This window comes from Protomyctophum bolini (genome assembly GCF_963924005.1).
Source record: "Protomyctophum bolini genome assembly, chromosome: 4".
NCBI classification, from domain to species: domain Eukaryota; kingdom Metazoa; phylum Chordata; class Actinopteri; order Myctophiformes; family Myctophidae; genus Protomyctophum; species Protomyctophum bolini.
Genome location: NC_137865.1, coordinates 44,647,468 through 44,667,529, shown reverse-complemented (window position 1 = coordinate 44,667,529; position 20,062 = coordinate 44,647,468). Strand labels below are relative to the sequence as shown.

Below are 20,062 nucleotides of genomic sequence, written 5' to 3'. Positions count from 1 at the left end.
CCCTTTCACCAGAGACCCAGCAATTATACACATGGGAAAACACTAAACAAAAACGAAGGGGAAAACATGGAGAGGGGAAAGAAGAGAGGGATGGAAGGAGACAAAATGACTCATGGAAGTTCAGATGAGAATGGCCTCTGTGTTCCTGTTTGTATCTTTGCCTGTATGGAGGGGGTTCTTTATTACTTCTTGTCTTTTCATCATCCCTGTCCTCATTTGAAGGTCAGAGAATGAATTCAGGTCAGTGTGGTGCTAAGACAGATAAAAAAGAACCAATTTTTTCCGTTGTTTAGATTTCGCTGACAGATAGCTGTCTATAAGCACCAGAAAGCTCTCTTATAATGTTAATGTGAATGGGCTCCTCATAATATGGGTATAATAAATTGATTTCATTGCATTGTAGTGACTCATAACTCGAATGGACTTGGTGAAGGAAGAGTCCCGAGTCCCTTGGTCCGAGACAGAGTCAAGTCCAAGTCAAATTAAGGGCGAGAAGGGGACGAGACAGAGTAATGAAAATGTGGATTCAAGACCGTACTCGAGACGAGTCAAGGAATCGAGTAATACAACACTAGTCTTAATAGAAGAGCAGGGAGACCATCTCCAACCCGCCTGGAGAACAAGAATGTCACTACACGTTGCTACCAGACCAGCTTGAGACGGACATGCATGCACAAACGCACGCACACACACATATCTCAAAGCAGATGGTCTTCATTCAGATTGTCCAGACCTGACACAATCAGGGGAAACGCTAGACTGAATGGTTTGTCCATCCCAGGCCCAGACGTTTCTCCCCTACAGCCAAGGACAACAAACAGCATCTAGAAATCTGTTTGAAACTACCGTCCTTTGGTTTGAATCAATTGGAGATCCAACTCAAACCAGGCCTGAGCAACAGTGAGTAAAATAGTGTAAACACTCCACCCACGGGCCCCCAGGAACTTTGGTGGGGCCCCCAAACATCCCCTCAAGAGGCTTCAAAGGTCTCAGTGCATGGGGGGAGGGAGGGATGCACAGAGATCAGTGAGCAAGGGGGCTTTATTCTCAACTCTGTTCCGTCCTGGATTTGGGTCTGGTGGGTCAACTCAACAATGGGGACCTATGTATTCCCAAGATCTGGGACATTTTGTACAACTCCACCTTTTTTAACCACTTCCCTAGCGCTGCTATTCTGGGGGCGAACATTCCGCCAAGATAGCCAACCTACAGGTTCGCTACGGGTCACGTTGCAACTCATTGTGAGCTTGAGATTTGGTGGAGGGAAAAAGGAGGGGGGCTCGAGTCGTATATAGAGCCCTGACACTATAAAGGGTATAACTGGCTACGAAGATATTTTAGTGTTACATGCAGTGTAACTCACTTTGATTTTAATTTCCATTTACCCATAACCCTAACAAATACTGTACCTAACTCAGTCTAACCCTAAACTTATGAAACTGCAGTAAAATGTAATTGGGGATGGTAATTCTGTCTTCAATTTGCATAATGTTCATAGCGTTCATCCCCAAATGTGGCCTGTCAGGAACACACACAGTCACACACTCACGTACGCAAGACAGACAGACAGACAGACAGACAGCACAAGCATAATGATAAGAGTCTGGGCACCTAGGCTGCCGAGCCAGCCGGACGGCCCGACGTCCTTTGCCGTGTGTCACTCCCCATCTCTCTCCCCCTTTCGTGTCTGTCTACACACACACACACACACACACACACACACACACACACACACACACACACACACACACACACACACACACACACACACACACACCTCTTTGTGTGCTGAAAATCTTATCTTGGTAGCTTTGTATTACATACTGTATCCACCACTCACAACACAGCTAGTTTTCCAAACAGTTGCTTCTGACTTTGCCTATCATGGTTGCAAAGAAACTATAGCATCATGAGCTAAGCTTCATGCTCTCCTAATGATCGCCTTGTACACAACAAGAATTGTATTGTATTTCTGACAGCCTGATTGGACCTTTAATCATTCTCATGTCCACAATGTTTAATGAAAATTGAATTATTGTCACCAGCACCATGTCCTTATCTCATGCTAGCTTCCTTTTGTATCACTTGAACTAAGTACAATTCCTTTGTCCATATGGGAAACATAACTCGTTAAGCAAAAGCATTCAGATCACAAATCATGTTACTTTTTATTATACAATATTTTAATATATCTCATAAAGAATTTGTTAAAATATACCGTATCTACTATTTTTTCTGTACATCCACGTTGCCTGGTCAATGTGCACATTGGTTGTAGTTTATAGAGTTCCCCCAGAGAGCTAGGATCTGAGGGAGCAAAACACTTCCTAGACACACAGCTGGACTGGTCCAATGAGAAGTCACCCGGGTGGAGCAATGAAGGCATGTTGGGATGAGAACGGGCCTCAATAAGCCCCATAGGGCAGGAATGTTAGCTGCCCGTTGAGCAAATAAACAGTAAGAGTATGCTCTACATACAACAATAGTGTACAGCAGAATACACAGCTACACATTTCACAAGTGTGGAGCACACCTGCTAAAACATAACTGAGAATGAGAGTAAGGGGAGGAGAAGGTTTCGAAAATGGGTGTTTGACTGTGAGTGAGATTACAAAGGAACACTTATGGTATGCAACACAACATCACATACTCCAAAATAGGCTCCCACCAAAGATGCAACACGACAGGGGGATTTTAAGCCAGCACCAGGGGGGGTGCTGGTGCATAGAGATTATGTTCTATAACAAGAGATTTTTCAGTGTCAGCATTTCATTCTTGTGTATACATCTCTGGAGGAAGTCAATTGAATGTCACCTGTAATGTCATTATCCGTTGCTCTAAGTGCTCATGGCAGAGAAAAATGAAAATATATCACAGCGGCATCGATAGCCTTGATGGACTGCATTATATGATAAAACAATACAATGTATTGAATGAAAGGAAACATAATTATAATAAGCTGTAATACATGATAAAAAGATAATAGTGCATACATGTGTAATAAATCAATGAAATACTCCTGTACAATGGGAAGGCAATATTGGGTCCCTTGCCACCAAGTTTCTACGACACACAAAACACCAAAATCCAGCAAAAACAGCAAACTACCAACATCCCCACTGAGGTTACTGGTGAACCGTATCAAAATGTATATGATGAACATTCCCCAAATCAAAGGCTTAAAATGCACAAAGTGAAGAAAATGCAAATATTAAATGTTTCATACATCATGAACAACTGTTCTCAAACTTCCCGCACTTTTCCCTCTGGCCCCCTCATTGTTTATCTAGTGTGTCTAAGTAAGGCTTCAGATCGAATCATCGTCACGCCAGCAAAACCAACGTTAGCATCTACAGCAACCTTTCATATACATGTTCAGTTAGCATAGTGTTTTCAATGCATGGCCTCACACACTAGCCCTCGGCTAAAGGCTTGAATGCCTGCTAGGGGAGGAACCCTAGTATAGGCATTTCTAGGAACCACTGAAGAGAGCTGCACGGGGGTTGGCAGAGGGTGCGAGTATGTGTGTGCGTGTGTGACAGGGGCCGCAGGGCTTCTGTGTGTATAAAGTCTTTGTTTCATGTTTTCTGTAAGGTTTATGAGCAACTAGAGAAGGTTTACATAAAGGAGACACCAGTGAGGGGCTACTATGTGCATGTGTACAATCATGTGAGTATAGGGGTAATAGTGAACTAAAAGATAAGTGGCTCTTTTCATTTGGAGTTCAAATTGAGATTTGAACAGAGCCAGTGTCACGGACAACGACGACAACACTGACAGACGACAACCGTAACCTTCCTTCCTCTTTTGACTCCGCAGATCACAAACCTAACTGACCGCCACATTTTTACGGAAGTGATTCGTCTGTCTTTCCCGCCGTATACTCAAACTCAGCCAACCCCTGTTAACATCAAAGGCTCCTCTCTAGTAGTTCACTCCACCTCTCTTCTACCCGTCACTCTCTCTCTCTCTCTCTCTCTCTCTCTCTCTGTGTGTGTCTACTTCATGAGCTCTCTCTGCGCGTTTCTCTTTCTCTGCAAGGTTGTTGTGTTGAATAAGGCACACCCAGGTAACAACTTGTGGTTGTTGTGGTTGTGATATACAGTAGGTCAAATAGGTTACATTACAAGGTTTCAGAGTATTGCATGATGCAAGGTAGCATATTATTGCATTAGATCATCTAGTGAAATACCACAGCTACGTTGAGAAAACTATTCCATTTACAGTATATACAATACATCTATGACAAAGAAATTAAACATGATTGATTTTTCATAATTTATGAGGTCCAGTTTTTAATTTGAAGGCTATGGAAGCATAGCTAAAGTAGCTGAAAAAGTGGAAACCAATATTACCATTTCACTTGTACAGGTGTGCTTTGAGTTGACAGATAACAAGCGAGTTGTTGATTGGTCCCAGTACTGTATACAGCCCGTTTTATCTAGTTCCATCCCTCATATGGATCGCAATTTGGACAGAAATCTGTTGTGCGTTTTGACATTATTAAAAAAAAAAAAAAAATGCAGGAAACAGCAGTTCATGACAATACACGGTATCTAAAAAATATTGCTTTTTTAAAATCAATTCACACAGTACCAGTAGAGATTTTGATTTGTCCTGTGATTTCTGGCCAGCTCACTCTTTTTCTACCAAAATAATAATACAAATTCCAGTACATAAACCCCACGACTAATGCCCAGAGTGACTTCTTCTAGTAGTAGCACCGCCAGATTCTAGTCATCCAAGTGGAATTGTACTGGAAATTCAATAGGGACAAACATGGCAATGCTTACCAATATCATGGTAGCATCGTTCTAGTGGTCGAGACTCACATCATAGTGGAACACGGATGCTTTCCATGTTAATTTACATTTTGGAAACTTGGCCCAGGGCAGTGAGTCATGAAACAGAAAGAACATTAAAGGCACTGTGGTTATGGTTCCTAATTATACTCTGCTGTAAGACCATTGCGTTAACATTAAATGACCTCTATGAAATCCTCAGGACTGAAATCCGTCCCCAGGACTGAGAGCTTTAAGCCCTGCGTTCACACGAGGCATATGCAAAGATGCAAACACCACAGCATATTTGTTGTTTTGCATCTGGAAACTGAACCCAGCTCAGCTTCAATTTGTAGCTTTGTAGGTTTGTAGCTTTTGCAGCAGCTACAAACTTCGGATGCATCTTTGCATCTTCACGTCGCTGGCTTCCATTGACAATGAATGGTAGACTGTATCTTTGCATCTGCCCATGTGAACGCATGGAAGAAGAGAACTGATTAATTAATTAAACATTGCTAAAAAAATAAAGGTGCAGGGCTACTGTAACCTTGCAAAGAAACCAGGGTTTAGACAGTTATATACTGTACATTAGTCTGCTATTAGTCTGCTACTTGTATAATAGCAAACAACTACACTGAAGTACCTTTAAATCTTCAGAGTAGCCCAAGCATGCGGATGTTTAAATCCTGTAAAAACTGTAAAGTAGCCTACCAGGCTACGTGGTGTGGTCAATATCTGATTATCTCCACAGTGGCAGACAAGGTATTAAACCACTCAACTGCACAGTACGTTCTATTCCCCTTAGTAAACTATGAAAACAAGTTATCGGTAACACGTACACGTACAATCTATTTACCTCGTAGATTATTGATAAAAGCAATGATAAAAAGTACGCCTATATATTATATATTCACTCTATCAGAGATGCACACGGCTAAATCAGTCCACTTAAAATCTCATGGGCGATGATTAGGAGTAAACGTGTGAGAGTTCTCTAACCCCCACCTCCTTATGTATATCACAGCCACAGTTGTAATAGTGACTATGGCCAGTAGAAGGCGCTTTTTATCCTGAAACAAGAGGATAAAGAGTTGGTGATGTTTGGAACACCTGTACATCATACATTACAGTAGCCGTGTACTGTAACTATATGAGCATAATAAATATTGTCAGATTGACAAAATGCATAAAAGATATTACTGTCCCATCTCCCTCCCACAGCAGCAGCAACCACCACCACCACAATCGTCATCATGCCTTGTTGGTTAAATGATCTTAGTACCGATGTTTAAAGCTCAAGCTACTGTACACAAATGGGTCGCCATGCAACTCCTTGCAACCAAACGGTTGCAAGTAGATGCATGGCGATTGGTGTGGTTTGAATAGAACCAGGTGAATCACGAGGGTCGACGTGCAACAGGACATACGGTATCACACACACCGAAACGCTAAAACCGTCTCATCCCGTCTTGTAATGTTCCTAATGCCACAAACACATAGTTCCCACAGCAACAGTGACCAAAGCCAGCCGGCCGGGCAGATGGACAAAGTGTCAAAAAATTAAATAAAAATTAAGACTTTGTTCACCCCCGAGTGCTGGGATCTCTCCAGGGGTGTGTACAGTATATTCTTAAGGAGTGTGTGTGTGTGTGTGTGTGTGTGTGTGTGTGTGTGTGTGTGTGTGTGTGTGTGTGTGTGTGTGTGTGTGTGTGTGTGTGCATGTGTTTGTTTGTGTCTGGGTACACCCAGACATACGCGCCAGGAGGCGGCAAGATAGCGTCTAGAGCAGGCGTCTTTTCCTGGTTTTTAAACAGCTGGTGGATGGACATGACGTTTGCACGCGGCTGCAAACTTTATTTTTGCCGACGCGTCAAGTTTCAGCTGTGCGCGAGCGTCATTTCCATCCACCAGCTGTTGGAAAACCAGGAAGAGACGCCTGCTCTAGGCGCTTTCTTGGCGCCTCTTGGCTGCGTATGTCTGGGTACACTATCAGTCTGTCCACCCGCCTCAGTGGGTGTGAGGGTCCTCCCCCCCCTGAAGGAAGGGGGTGAAGGAGGAGCGGACGGGGCGTCCACACAGGGGCTGCTGCACGCGGAAGTTGTTGACCATGCTCCTCTGCACCTCCTCCTCCGCCGAGGTGAACAGGAGGCTCCGGAACACCGCCAGCTTAATGAGGACAACAGAACGGACATGTTGGCAAAGTTTGTGGTGTTAGAATTTAAAAAATATATTCAGACATTTTTCAAAGAATGTCAAGATGTTTTGAAAATAACTATAGGGCCCTGCATTAGACCACGGATCACAATAACTCTGAGTGTACAAAATTACTTGTGGAACCAAATTTGGTTCCATTTGTACACTCTCAGAGTTACAACCACATATAAGGGTCCATGTGGTTTCCGACTATCCAACATTGATCTGGGGACCATCTGGATACCCTCCAGGTGAGAACCAATGAGCCAAGTTATATTCAAATTTAAAAATGAGTCAAACAGTACAAGTCCCTTTACTCTGTCAATCTAGGCATCTAGCACAGTGGTTCTAAACCTTCGGGTCTGGACCCCCAGGGGGGTCCGCAGACGATTTTGAAGGGAGGTCCCCAGATGACAGAGAAGTGACAATTTAAGGACTTAAAAAAAACAACCTGAAAACATTGAGCCACCGATCTAGCAGCAGATGCTCGTCTTACGCAGAGAGACTTACAAAGTGACACAAGCTCTAGTCAACCAACAACAGGGTCAGAGGTCAAGTAAATAAAAAAATGAAATGCTGCGAAGTAACAGTTAGCACACCTGGTCATGGCTGACTTCTATGTGCTGCTTCATAACGATCCAGGTGACAGCCTCCGTCAGAGGGGGCGTGGTCAGAGAGCCGTGATACGTCCAGTAGTCATCGATGTTGGCGGGCAACAGGCAGGCAGGGTCAAACGTCTCGAATTCCACAACACTGTCCTATTGGTGGATACAAACAAAACAAATGTTTTCCAGTGATCATCAACGTTGGTACAGGCAACAGGGGAACAGGTACAACGCTTTTGATAACAGGCAAGGCTCTTCGGGAGCATGCCTTGCTCAAGAATGCTTTTGACATGAAGGCACTTTTAACACTGAGCAGGGGAATCGAACCGGGACCCTTAACCCATTTTGGGAGGGAACCCCTTTTGGTGTTTTAACTAAGCATTATGTTATACTTTAGCTACTGAAAAATAGCAGATCTACAAGCTACGAGCTTGTAGATCTGCTATTTTTTTTTTAATTGTGAAAATGTGGCACAAATCTTTGAATATAATATTCTTTCAGAAGACTTTTTATTTATTTCGACGTCAGGCCTAAATGGGTTAAAGTTCCCATACGGCCATTCTACCCCCTGAGCCACTGCTGCCAGCCAGGGTGTACGTGGTGAGGTGGCATAGGGAAAAACAACATCACCACACTTCAAGTCTTTACTAGGAAAACACTCCTTGCCAACATAAATACTTATCTTGGTTAGTAATTAATATACAGAAGACAAACGTTATCAGGTGTGCTTAGAGATAAGCTTATGAGGACAGAAAGATAAGATTTCGGTTTCCAGGAATTAAGGGCAGCCAGACTCTTTAACTTGAACTCAATGAACTCAATCTTAATGGTATTTCACAATAAATGTTTTGCTCTTCATCCCCCTATTTTTTCTCTTTTAGGGTTTTACTAAGATCATTTGCTAGCTTAGCACAGTTCAGAGTGTTCGTCAGTGTGTGTGCATGGTGTTCTGACCTTGTGTCTAACTGCAGGCAGGGCATCCACTAACTTTTGAAGTCCCTCGTGTCTCTTTCCCACCTAAAAAAAGGAATACAAAACAGATATTAGCGTAATGTAAGTTGTGCATAGTACATATTCATTCATCATACAAACTATAATGTGCCACAGTTAAGGTCCCTGTAAACTACTTCGTTTTTAATCTTATTCAAGATGACATCCAGACAGTGTATTACTCGTTTTAACTTCATCAGCATGCTAAAATATGTATCTGAAAACATTATAGCTTAGAAATAAGCCACGTAGTAGCAAAACAAGCTTTGCTGGTTGTCTGCCTGTCTTGTAAACAGACAAATAAACTGCACCTTAACCCATTTAGGCATAAAGCCGATTCTAAAAACGCCTCTAAATCCTGACCTAAGGTTTCTGAAAAACTTCAAATATTTATATAGCAGCATCAAAAAAATTACATTTTTGAATACTGTACATACTGTACAGAACCCAAATATGGGTGCCCGGCCTGAGGGGGTAAGATAGTCTCAGCATCTGCTTCCCTGTGTATGTAAAGTGTGCACCTGTGTGTATGTGTGTATGTGATTGTGTGCACCTGTGCTTACCTTGAGGAAAACCCCTAGAACAGCCAGACCGTTGTGCTCCATCACTGCTTCCTCAAACAGACTGTACTTGTCTGAGTTCCAATGGACCAGATGGAGCTGGGAACACAGTCAATCAATACAAACAATCCATGAATATAAGATGAGAGACTAAACAGGTTAATGTGTGTGCATGTCTTATGGATTGTTTCCCGTGAATGTGGTAGACAAATCCAATCGTGTCGATCTCGGTATCCGCATGGGAACCGATGTGGATCTTGGACTTAATTTGGCCAGCATGTGACTCCAATTTGGTAAATGATTCAGCCTTATAAACTTTATCCCACGATTTTGCAACCCAGTTTTTTTCACCCAGTGCCAATTATTTAATGTAATCCTGGGCGCTACACTTCCTCTGCCAACCTGGGGGGGGGGCAGCGGACTGACCTCATGCCTCCTTCTATGCATGAGGAGTCCAAGCTGCTTCTTTTCCCCTGACAGGGGGGAATTTCCCTGGCCGGACGTAGCGCGTGGAAGGAACACATTATTCCGACCAGTTCCTTTCCCCTCCATCAGGCGCCCCGGCTGAAAAAAATGATTCAGCCTGATCAGTGCCCATTTACTGTGAAAATAGTTACTGGAGCTAAGCTTACTGGCAGTGTACACATGCAATTTGGCAATGACCGATGCAATGGTTTGCCAGATTAGCTTCGAACAAACAGACACACTGTTCTAGATGGCACGCCTCTGTGGAGCCATGCCGTAAAAACAACAGCCAACAAACTACTACAGACAATAATGTCTCGAGTCAAACATCAAGTGTTTATGTATTATGGATCTACTGCCAAACAAATTAATAAATAAAAAAAAATCCCTATTCCCTTCCTTTCTTCATTACAGTCTGAAAACATCCAACGTTCCAATCCAGACTCCCACCAACAACAGACCCTAAACAAAACGCATGCATGCCTATTAGCACTCACACCAACAGACAGACAGACAGACAGACAGACAGACAGACAGACAGACAGACAGACAGACAGACAGACAGACAGACAGACAGACAGACAGACAGACAGACAGACAGACAGATCTATAGGTCCACCCAAGGAGGAGATAGGGACTCACATAACCCTGGAAATGGAGACGAGCTGATTGCATGCTTGCTGACTGCTATCATTTTACAGTCAGAGGCCTACTTAGAAGACAGCTACACAAACCAAGAGAAGTATAAGCTCTTAAACACAAAGGAATTGCTAAACTGTCGTGTTCGTTGTTAGGAGATCGCTCGATTTGTACCATAGCAACATCGAAGCATCCCATTCTGCCTTTCCAAAGTTCACGGGTTTCCAGCATTCACTGTAACTCGCACGCACGCACACTCTACCTAACTCTTAAATTTGAAATCATCATGGCATCAGGCGCAATTTGAACACAAGTTTTAAGTTAAAAAAAATCATCTCCTGGGTGGTCCGCGATCGTCCCGCGATCCCAGATTGCTTATCCGTGAGCTACCTTCTAGTTATGGCCCGGGGTCATTTTTGCCCCTTGAATAAAGCACCTCACTTTAACATTCCCGTGGCACATGAATGGACAGAGACCCAGCCATAAATGTACTGTACTATCTATCCCAGAACTAGGTCAGGCACAGTCAGTCTGGCTATGATGACTGTGACTCCTCTAAGGGCAATGAGTTCTACATCATATCATTGTTATATCATTGATGACTGCGGATCAGTGCTCACCACTACACAAAAGGACACGTACACACACACGTACACACACACACACACACACACACACACACACACACGTACACACACACGGAACAATGTCACCAGCCAGTTGGACTGTAATGTGATCCTCTTTCCACAATACTCGACACCCGAGTTGTGTTGAGGGATGTGAACCATGACATGGGTACATTCCCATCACCTGAACCAATATAGGCCTGTGTCAGGAACTCACACATGGCCACACACTGTAACAAGTGGCTGTTATGCAATGGAGTGAATGGAAACAACACGTGAAAATAGTGTTTCCTTCTTCCAAGAACGAGGAAGGTAGGTGGGACCTACGGCACAGAAGAGACGGTGACGTTTGTGTAAACTCACCGGACGGGTAGAGGAGAAAAGGCAATGTCACGTTATGTCATATTTAGGGGTTTGATTCATACTTGGTGTAAAAAACTCCAGCCCCCTGTCTGTGGACGTATGAAACTATATAATAGAACACAAAAAGAAGAAAATAATATAGATGTGGAGTTGAGACTGATATGTATTAAAACAAATGGCCTTTGGTAGAGTGTGGTTTACTCACAAGCAAGCACATTCTGTCTCTGCCTATCTGTCTGTCTGTCTATATTGCCTATCTGTCTGTCTGTCTATATTGCCTGTCTGTCTGTCTGTCTGTCTGTCTGTCTGTCTGTCTGTCTGTCTGTCTGTCTGCATTGCCTGTCCTCTGATGTGCTGAACTTTCCATTAACATGCCTGACAGAGACGAGTGCATATCTTTGGTCCGACGTCCTAATAGTCCGACACACTACCCCGGCCCAAACCCTAACATAACTCTAACTGCACGCGGAAGCCATGGGTGAGTCTTTACCTACCATGTATGTCGGAGCCACGGGCGAGTCTATGTCGGACTAACGTATGCCCCCCGACAGGGACACGTGTAACAAACCACCATGTGCACTTATCCATGTGTCTACCACATCACTGCATAGCGTGCTACAGTGGTCCAATGATCCATGCCACCTCTACGTATGTAGCTCATATTGTGTAATGCCTTGCTTATATGCCTTATGCAAGGTTCAGCAGAGTGGAGACTCCTCTGTATGCTGTTGTTGCAAACTAAGCATCATGTCTTTTGGTTATTAGTTATTACACATGAGACATGTCCATCGTAATCAAGCTGTGTTCTGACAGAAATCTGTCCGTTTCTTAGATGCAAGAACTCTGTTGCTAATAAAACACAAATAGCCCAACCCATCCCATGTAAGGACAACCTAAGCGTTTGCTCTGCTACTTAAAATAGGAAAAAAAAGGAAAACCAACCTCTGCAGGGAAGAGCTTCCTGTCCACAGTGTGCTCTGACCCCCAGGCATTACTTTCACCCCAGTGGAAGTGGAACTGACACAGCCTGTATTTGTCCTCCAGGGGGCCCCCTCTCAGTGCTGCACCAGGAAGGAGGAAGAAAACAGAATGGAAAAACTGTCATGAATCATATGAAAGGAGTGACTGTTTCACATTCTGTTAAATGGAAAGATTAATGCCACAATTCCTGTAAGCATATATTTATATAAGTAGGTTAGAGAGATGGCTGCATTGGATCTTGTGTTGTGTATTATTTTACTAATTAACCAAAAGGCAGAACAAATTCAGTAAAACGGTTCTGCTGTGTAAAACAATTCATATGACCTGATGAACCCTGATGTTCTTAATGGCACCGGTAAAATGCTCAGATAGTTATCAGTGCTCAATAAAACTAACAAAATAAAGAGATGTTTCAGGGTAGGGTGTTGTCTGTTCTGTAAAGTTTTAAACCTTAATCTGAATGTCCAGCAGACCTATGTCGAGTCAAAATCCCCTCACTGCTGAACAATATAAATTCATTAAAGAAAACTATAATTTGATTCATGACAAGTCATGTCAAGTGAGGAAACTCCAGTCCAATGACTATGCCTTCCCTGCATAGCCTACTCTAGACATTGACTGACTGTTACTGTTCAGATAAAGCAGGCAAGTCACATGACAGTCACCACTTCCATGTGGCACGAGGCAGCTGGTTTTTTTTCCAACCTTAGAGCCCGACCGATGCCAGTTTTGGGTCTGATGCCAATCTCAATATTGTCCAAGACCACTGATTACCATGCTTTGACCTATATTTACCACTTGAGCGCTATCCAAACATTTTCAAAAATAGCTGGTCTACAAGCTTGTGAGCTGCTATTGTTGAAAACTTTTCAAGAATTTCCTCTACCAAAAATTAGGACACCAGGTTGAAAATGGATAAAACTTGTGACACAGTGGCAATATAATTTACCAATAGCGGTGTAGTCAAAAAAGTTAAATAATGGCAAATATATCAGACACTTGCCAAAATGTGTGTCTGACAGTGTGCGGGACCTTTTCTTTGTTTTTCAAAGATACCCTTTTTAATGTATGCTCTATTGCCCTACGCACCTGTCACTAGCCTTCTGAGGTGTGCATCGGCCTTTTGCTAAAAAAGGGCTTGGTAATGCAACATATGAAATGAATTATGTCAGTACTTAGGGTTAGGCTATTCATGTGAAAATCATTTAAACTTTTAAGCTTCAGCTCAAAGTGTAAGGGAATTAAATACTTTATTGTTCAGCCCTTCCCTTGTTAACTCAGTCCAAGTTGCCGCAGCTACATATCTACAATTTCTTATTTTCTAAAGAGGCATTTAGAAAGTAATGTTGCTTCACTAGGCTATAGGTCAAGCTACAGAGAAAGCTGGCTTACACTTTTCAGTGCTCCAATGATGCAGTGAAGCACCATGCAATCATATGTTTTTGTTTCACAATTTCCACGACCCATCTCTCTTCCTGCTCTGCTCTGTAAAAGGAACTCACTCTTCTTGGTAACCAGTTCCTTGTGTTATTTGAGTCTACTCTTTTCGTTTTACACAGTGTGGCGACTTGAACAACACTTCGACAGCAACTCGGCAGCAGTGTAGCAGAAATGCGACACTTGAGCTGTCATAGGGTGAGGTATGGCATTCATTTACAAAATAATTTACAGTGACGATAATATAAACATCCTTACAAATTTGCTTTAAAAATGAGCTTGCTCAACAATATCCTCTTGCTTAATATCCCTTTGAAAAAGCTGACCCACCAGGCCACCACCCCAGGGGGAGTTTAATTCAACATGGAAACTCACAGTGCCACAGCACAGCACAGTACCACAACACACAACTTACTGGATTTGTCCGTGGTGTCATGGTACTCCACCAGGAACGAATAGCCGTTGTTCCAGATCTGCTGGCAGGTCTTCGGGTCATAGTCGGCAACGAGAGGTTTCAGTGCCGGGTCGAAGACGCTCTTCCGCACCACGATGTCAATGGGAGACTGACGCTCACCTCCCGGCACTTCCAAAGGCTCCTGCCACATCGGATGCACTGGAAGAGAGATGAAAAGAGAGAATAAAGAAGATGAAAAGAGAGAGGGCAAAGCGATAAGACACAGAGCAGAACAGATGAAGAGAAGATTAAAACCAGCAGCTGAGTCAGTGTTGTCTATTTTTCAACACAACACAAGAAAAATGCTGACAGTGATACCTACTCTTCATGCTGTTCTCAGCTGCCTCCTGCATTTGTAAACAACAGTCCATTTTTGAAAATAAAACAAAGCAAAACGAGAAAGTGACCCTCTGTAGATGACGTCTAAGTCTCAAAAACCTTGACTGCTAACAGAAGCCCAGAGACACACACACTCCTTCCCTGAGCCCGATTGAAAGGAAATGAAAGAAAAGCTGAAAAGCTGAGTAATAACATTTCCTCCTGTCCTTTTTTTCCTTTCCAAAAGGAAATGGCAAAATAAGAAATATGTGGGCTGGCTTTACAGAAAGTGACACGTGGAATGTCCTGGCACAAACAAAAGGGGGTCAGAAATCGTTCCTGGTCATCAACTGACACAGGCCAAGTTGTCTTTAGGCCTGGCCTGCTTTCTAATTACTTTGTCTCGTTCTTTCTTATTTGGATCTTGTAAAATGCACCCACAATCTAAAAAAACAGAGTCTTCATGGGGAAGTCTCTACCCATGATTTTCTTTAAAGTGCAGTGACGCATTATAATGCATTGTTTTTCCACTCTATCCATCAAGTAGACTAGACTATAGTGAACAGGTCTGACTGGGGTCTGATCTTCATCAGATTTCACACTGACTCCTCCACAGGGAGTTGTCTGACTGGCTCTCTGTTCCTAGGGGCCAGCACACAATAAGTGCTTAGAAACCTATACACAATAACTCACTGGATAAATGTCATCACCAAGACCACAAGATTGGTGTTTACCTTCTCCTTCTTTTCTACCTTTTGAAATTCACAAGAAATTCACAACAGTGTAATCACAACTACGGGGCTCTGTTCCTTGTGGACTTTTTTTCTTCCCAGATGTTTATTATTATTTTTAGACAGGACAGTTACTTTGGAGAGACAGGAAATTGAGAAAGGCCAACACTTGTCCCCAGGCAGAATTGAACGGGCCGCAGGGACAATACGGTTATATGGCCAACAACAGATTATGGGTGTGACCCGGAAAAATAAATGTACGACTGAAAAAGATTTACGAAAATAAAATTCATAAAACATCTGCAGCCAAAAAATGAACGCTGTGTGTTGTGACGGACGATCATCTTGTGGCCGTTTAATAAAACGTATTTAGACCAAAAACGCAATCTGGGAAAAGAATCTGAGATAAATGCATTTTTGTAAATCTAATCTGATAACGTGGAGGCGAATGGCAGGCGAAATGTTCACTTCTGGTTCATTTACGGTTGAATCCGTTGCTTAAGCAACTTAGAACCATTCATACGTTGGCCAAGAGCGCAACCTATCAAAAGACCTGATGACGGAGATCATGACGGAGATCTCCATCATCATCATCAGTGAAGCGTTGGATTAGACTTGACGGAGATCTCCGTCAACGGCAGGGAATGTAGTGAATGAACGGCAGGGAAGGTAGGCTCCTCCTAATCTGCTGAACATATACTGTATGTAATAGTGTGTGCGAAAGAGCTTTACAATGTGCATTATATTCAGATTCACACACCGGTGGAGGAGGAAACCAAGGCATACCAAACGCTCGCCCCAAAACACAGTCCTTAGACGTAACCTCAGTAAAACGGTGCCAAAACCTAACCTTATTCCTAAACTTAACCTCAATAAAACTTTGCCAAAACCTAACCTTATCCTCAGTAAAACAAAAACAAGAGTTTTCTGCGGAAAAAAATGGGGGCGAGCATGTTTTGGGGAGAGCCTTCCAGTTACCCATCATCAACCTGCTCATTGGGAGCAGTTATAGGGGTTCATTATCTTGAGATAAATTTGCAAACTAAATTGGAAGTGGAAAATTAAGATGGTGGTTGATTAATCTAATGGGTACCATGGCATAGCCTACTGGCTGAAATGTTGTCACCTACCTGACAATGTATTTTCTGTTCATTAAAGAGCTGGAGAGCTGGTAACCTCTGTTACTAAACCAACACTCTAGCAATGATTACTATCAGAATATAGTTTTAACCTTTTAATAAAAACTGTTTTAACCAAAAAATATCATTTACCCTACCTTTATTGTAAAAGATTCACTGAAAAAAACTAAAGATGGGCCTGCGACTCCAAAATGGTTCTGACAAACACTGGTGTGTACAGTAGATTGTAGACAGATCATAAACCAGGCATGTGGACAGACAGGTCTATTCAAGAGTCAAGACATAGGTTTGTATCATCTGTCTTGTCTGTCCATGAATACGTACTCTGATGTTGTTGTTTGTGTTTGTATTTTAAGTTCTCTGTTTTATGTGTTTGTAAAAAATCTAAAATAAAGTACTGATCATAAAAATAAAAAATAAAGACATAGGTTTGTATGAGCAAAAAAACAAAACAAAAAAAGCCCTTCTTAAATAGCACTTTAAAAGTCTTGTTAAAGTTAAATATGAACTCAAGTTAGTTTGTCTTGGTTGAACTTGAAAGTGCTGTGGTCCTTAACTGTTTCTCCACTTAAAAATAGCCCCCGTGTGTGCCTTGAGCTGGCAGAAGATGAGGAACAAGACAAAATCTTTATGCGGTGTGTGTTAACTTTGTACATAATGTGTTGGGGTGCGGCATAAAAGTCGTGCCGTGCCAGACAATCTAGTATTGGATGTATCCAACATTCTGTGGGCGCTCCGATCGGAATGTTCGGTCAAAACAATGTACGGTCAAGGACAAAGAGTGTGGGAGTGTGTGTGTGCGTGCATCTTAAATGTTCAGGCCTAGGACCCCATAGCTGAGAGAGAGATGAAGCAGCACATGTGATGCAGGCTCACATGGAGACAAACTATATAGGTTGTCTCCATGTGAGCCTGCCTCTAGGCTCTGGAATGACCTTCCCCTTCACATTCATTAACTCTGCCCAGTCCATCAAGGTGTTTACTGAATTAAGGCCCACTTTTTCGACTTTCGACTCACAGAAACAATACAATTATGCAGTATGCATGGCATTATTATATTGTTTTGTTGTATTGTTTGACCTGTGCAGTGTGCACCACTTTGGTCGACTGCGGTAGTAAAGATTTACAAGCTTTAGAAGTTTTTCATGTTTATGAGGCGACAGTACTTCATTAGACCCCTTGGTGTGGTGTTATGTGCAATGATGTCTTCCCTTTGTATTTATGGTTTCTTCCTGGATGAAAAAAACATCATCTCCTCCCCTAACCCCTCCCCCTTTATCATACAACTGTAGCACCCTGTCCTGTAGTACCCCTGAGGACCCTCTAGGAGTCTCAGAGTCTAGACTAGTATAATAATCATGATGTAGATATCCAACAACCATCTTGGAAATGTGTAGCAATTTAGCAAATCATATGTATGTAGCTACAAGCCTACAAACTACATAGGATGTTGCTTTCTCCATGCAGCGCTGATTAATCAAACAGGATCATCTCGACTCAATCTGTTAACTATGTCTCGGGGATCAGATTAGGGACCCAAAAGAACAACATTTTCAGAGAATAGAAACTGTCCAATTGCATTTTCTGTGCAACATCGAAGGATCTATTGATCACGCACGTCATCTTGTCTATACGTCTAGAATAGATTAAGCTATTCGATGATTGTTTTATATTTATAACATCGTCGTGGTTATAAATATAAACACGACTCGTGGCCGACAATCCCGACAGGAGGTGGGCGATAAAGACAAAGTTAAAAACGCATGACCTGACAGCCAAGCAGTGATATGCAAAAAGTAAATAAAACAAATCCAGTCCTGGGCTTTCCTGGAAGCGCTCTTCAGGCATGCTTTGATATGATAAAAAGTAGAAGGAAAAAAGACTGTACCGAGCAATTAAACGAAACCAATGACATACATTTAACATTTATATATAATAGACATAGACAGGTATGTGACATCGAATGTGATGTATGTGAAGCAGCCAGGGTGGTGGAAAGATGAGCATACTATCATCATTCAGCACATGATCCATGGCTGTCAGTGTCACAATAACAGCATAATAATGGCTATCACCAGCTATATTTAAACAACCCATGTGTCTGTTTGTGGCTCCAATAATAGCTACCGGGTATACTTACTCTGTGACAGCACATATTTGCTGGAACACGCCGTGAGGTTGCAGTATTGTCTAACGGGGATGAAGCGCTGCTGAACTCTCCTGCATGCTTCATGTTTGACGAGCCGCCGGTGAAGCTGGCGAGCTAGAGGTCTGGCGAGAGATGACACTAATGTCACCATGTTGTTGTTGATCCAGCTGTAGCTACTGTAGGATGGGGAATGCAACCAGAAGACAAAGAAAGAAATGGGTAAAGATCAAGCAGTCGTGGCAGATCGATCGGCGGTGGGTGGGTTTTCTCTGTCTTTTCCTTTTTTTACGAGCAGCAACACGTCGATTTCACAACAACAACTCGCTTCCAGGCCAGTTGTTTGTTGTCGAAGGAGGTGGAGAAAATATTCGACTCTTTTCTTCTCTTCTTGGCAGTTGGCGATGATGCGTTAAGGTAGCGGTTAAACATTCAAAGGCATTATCTTGGCACGACCCGTTCAACCGGTTCCGCGTTTGGCTAAAGTTATTATTAAGACGTGCCCTTCAAAAGGCAAGGCATCAATTCAAATATATACGGTAGTAGACAGATCAGACGGGCCGCCATACGGCAGTAACGGCATGATGGCCGGAGAGGAGTGGGACGAAGGGGGTGGTCGCCACATGGAAAACCGACCAATAGGCGTAGGGGCGTTTGTGATGATGCACGCACAACGCACATGCTCTCATCCTTATCTACTTTATAGTAGCCTTCAGTGTAGTCACTACAGTACACCATAACAACAATTCACTGAATTCAGTCATGAAATCAAATGACGTGATCACTGATGACACACTAACACTAATAGCTAACCGTTGTTAGTGAAAAGTGTTGTTATGTGTGTATTATTATTAACTAATGTTCCACTTGACCACTTCCGTCTGGGAGTCTGGGACATATAACCACGAATGTATGGAACCTGAAGTCCTGAACTGATTTCATTTATGGGCCAGTGGTTTTCCATGATTTATTCTACATTTGAGCTATGGAGCACAATTTAATTAGATTTAGCCTTGCAGACCCAAAACTAAATTATATGTCCAGATTTCCATGCTGTCTGTATTAATAACAATTCTTCTACATTCTCTAATTGTGTAGACGTCTTGTAAATTAAAATGTTTTAAAAATAATTAACTCTTGAGTGTAAAATTAAGTTTGGTTTCATTTTACACTAGTTAAAGGTCTATAAGGGTCCAGGACCATTTGGTGACCATGCAATTACCAACTCTCCATCATTTAGCTGGGGACCACATGGAAACCCCCCCTCAAGGACCACTCACCACTGAGTCAGGGCATGAACACATGTTAAAAACAATGTACGGTCAAGGACAACGAGTGTGGGAGTGTGTGTGTGTGCATGCATCTAATCTCTCTTTACCTCATAAACATGAGGACAATGTGTGCAGTGTGCATGCAGTGTGCATGTTAGTTAATTACCCAGACCCAGTACAGGAATGTCTCAACAACATGCATGGTGCAAACTTTAATCCCTAACACAAACGAACAGAGAAAAATATTTGCATGCGTCATAAGCAAACAAACATGTACTAACATGATCTGAACCTGATTTGCCGGTGGAAACCTCTTAAAATGAGAATAAATAAAAGGTTATTCAGATGTGTGTGTATATGTGA

General features: G+C 42.5%; 1 protein-coding gene across 2 annotated transcripts; it reads right to left on the bottom strand.

Moving 5' to 3' along the window:
• Positions 1-3,123: 3,123 nt before the first annotated feature.
• Positions 3,124-19,003, bottom strand: ca5a (carbonic anhydrase Va). 2 transcript variants are annotated; one of them, XM_080762408.1, is made up of 7 exons: positions 18,423-19,003; positions 14,056-14,253; positions 12,165-12,283; positions 9,133-9,228; positions 8,534-8,596; positions 7,574-7,732; positions 3,124-6,947 (listed from the first exon to the last, which is right to left on the bottom strand). In XM_080762408.1, exons 1-7 carry the CDS (start codon positions 18,580-18,582, stop codon positions 6,789-6,791), a joined length of 954 nt encoding a protein of 317 aa, XP_080618534.1. In that variant the 5' UTR covers positions 18,583-19,003; the 3' UTR covers positions 3,124-6,788. The 2 variants fall into 2 exon arrangements, with proteins under 2 accessions (XP_080618534.1, XP_080618535.1); XM_080762409.1 differs by lacking the exon at positions 18,423-19,003 and adding an exon at positions 14,417-14,602.
• Between the last annotated feature and the right edge of the window lie 1,059 nt (positions 19,004-20,062).

Coding starts and splice junctions, on each gene's coding strand:
- ca5a (XM_080762408.1), bottom strand. CDS start 18,582: ATGGTGACATTAGTGTCATCTCTCGCCAGACCTCTAGCTCGCCAGCTT. Junction 12,284..14,055: donor TGACACCACGGACAAATCCA/GTAAGTTGTGTG, acceptor TTCCTGGTGCAG/CACTGAGAGGGGGCCCCCTG. Junction 6,948..7,573: donor TAGAAGTCAGCCATGACCAG/GTGTGCTAACTG, acceptor GTCCTCATTAAG/CTGGCGGTGTTCCGGAGCCT.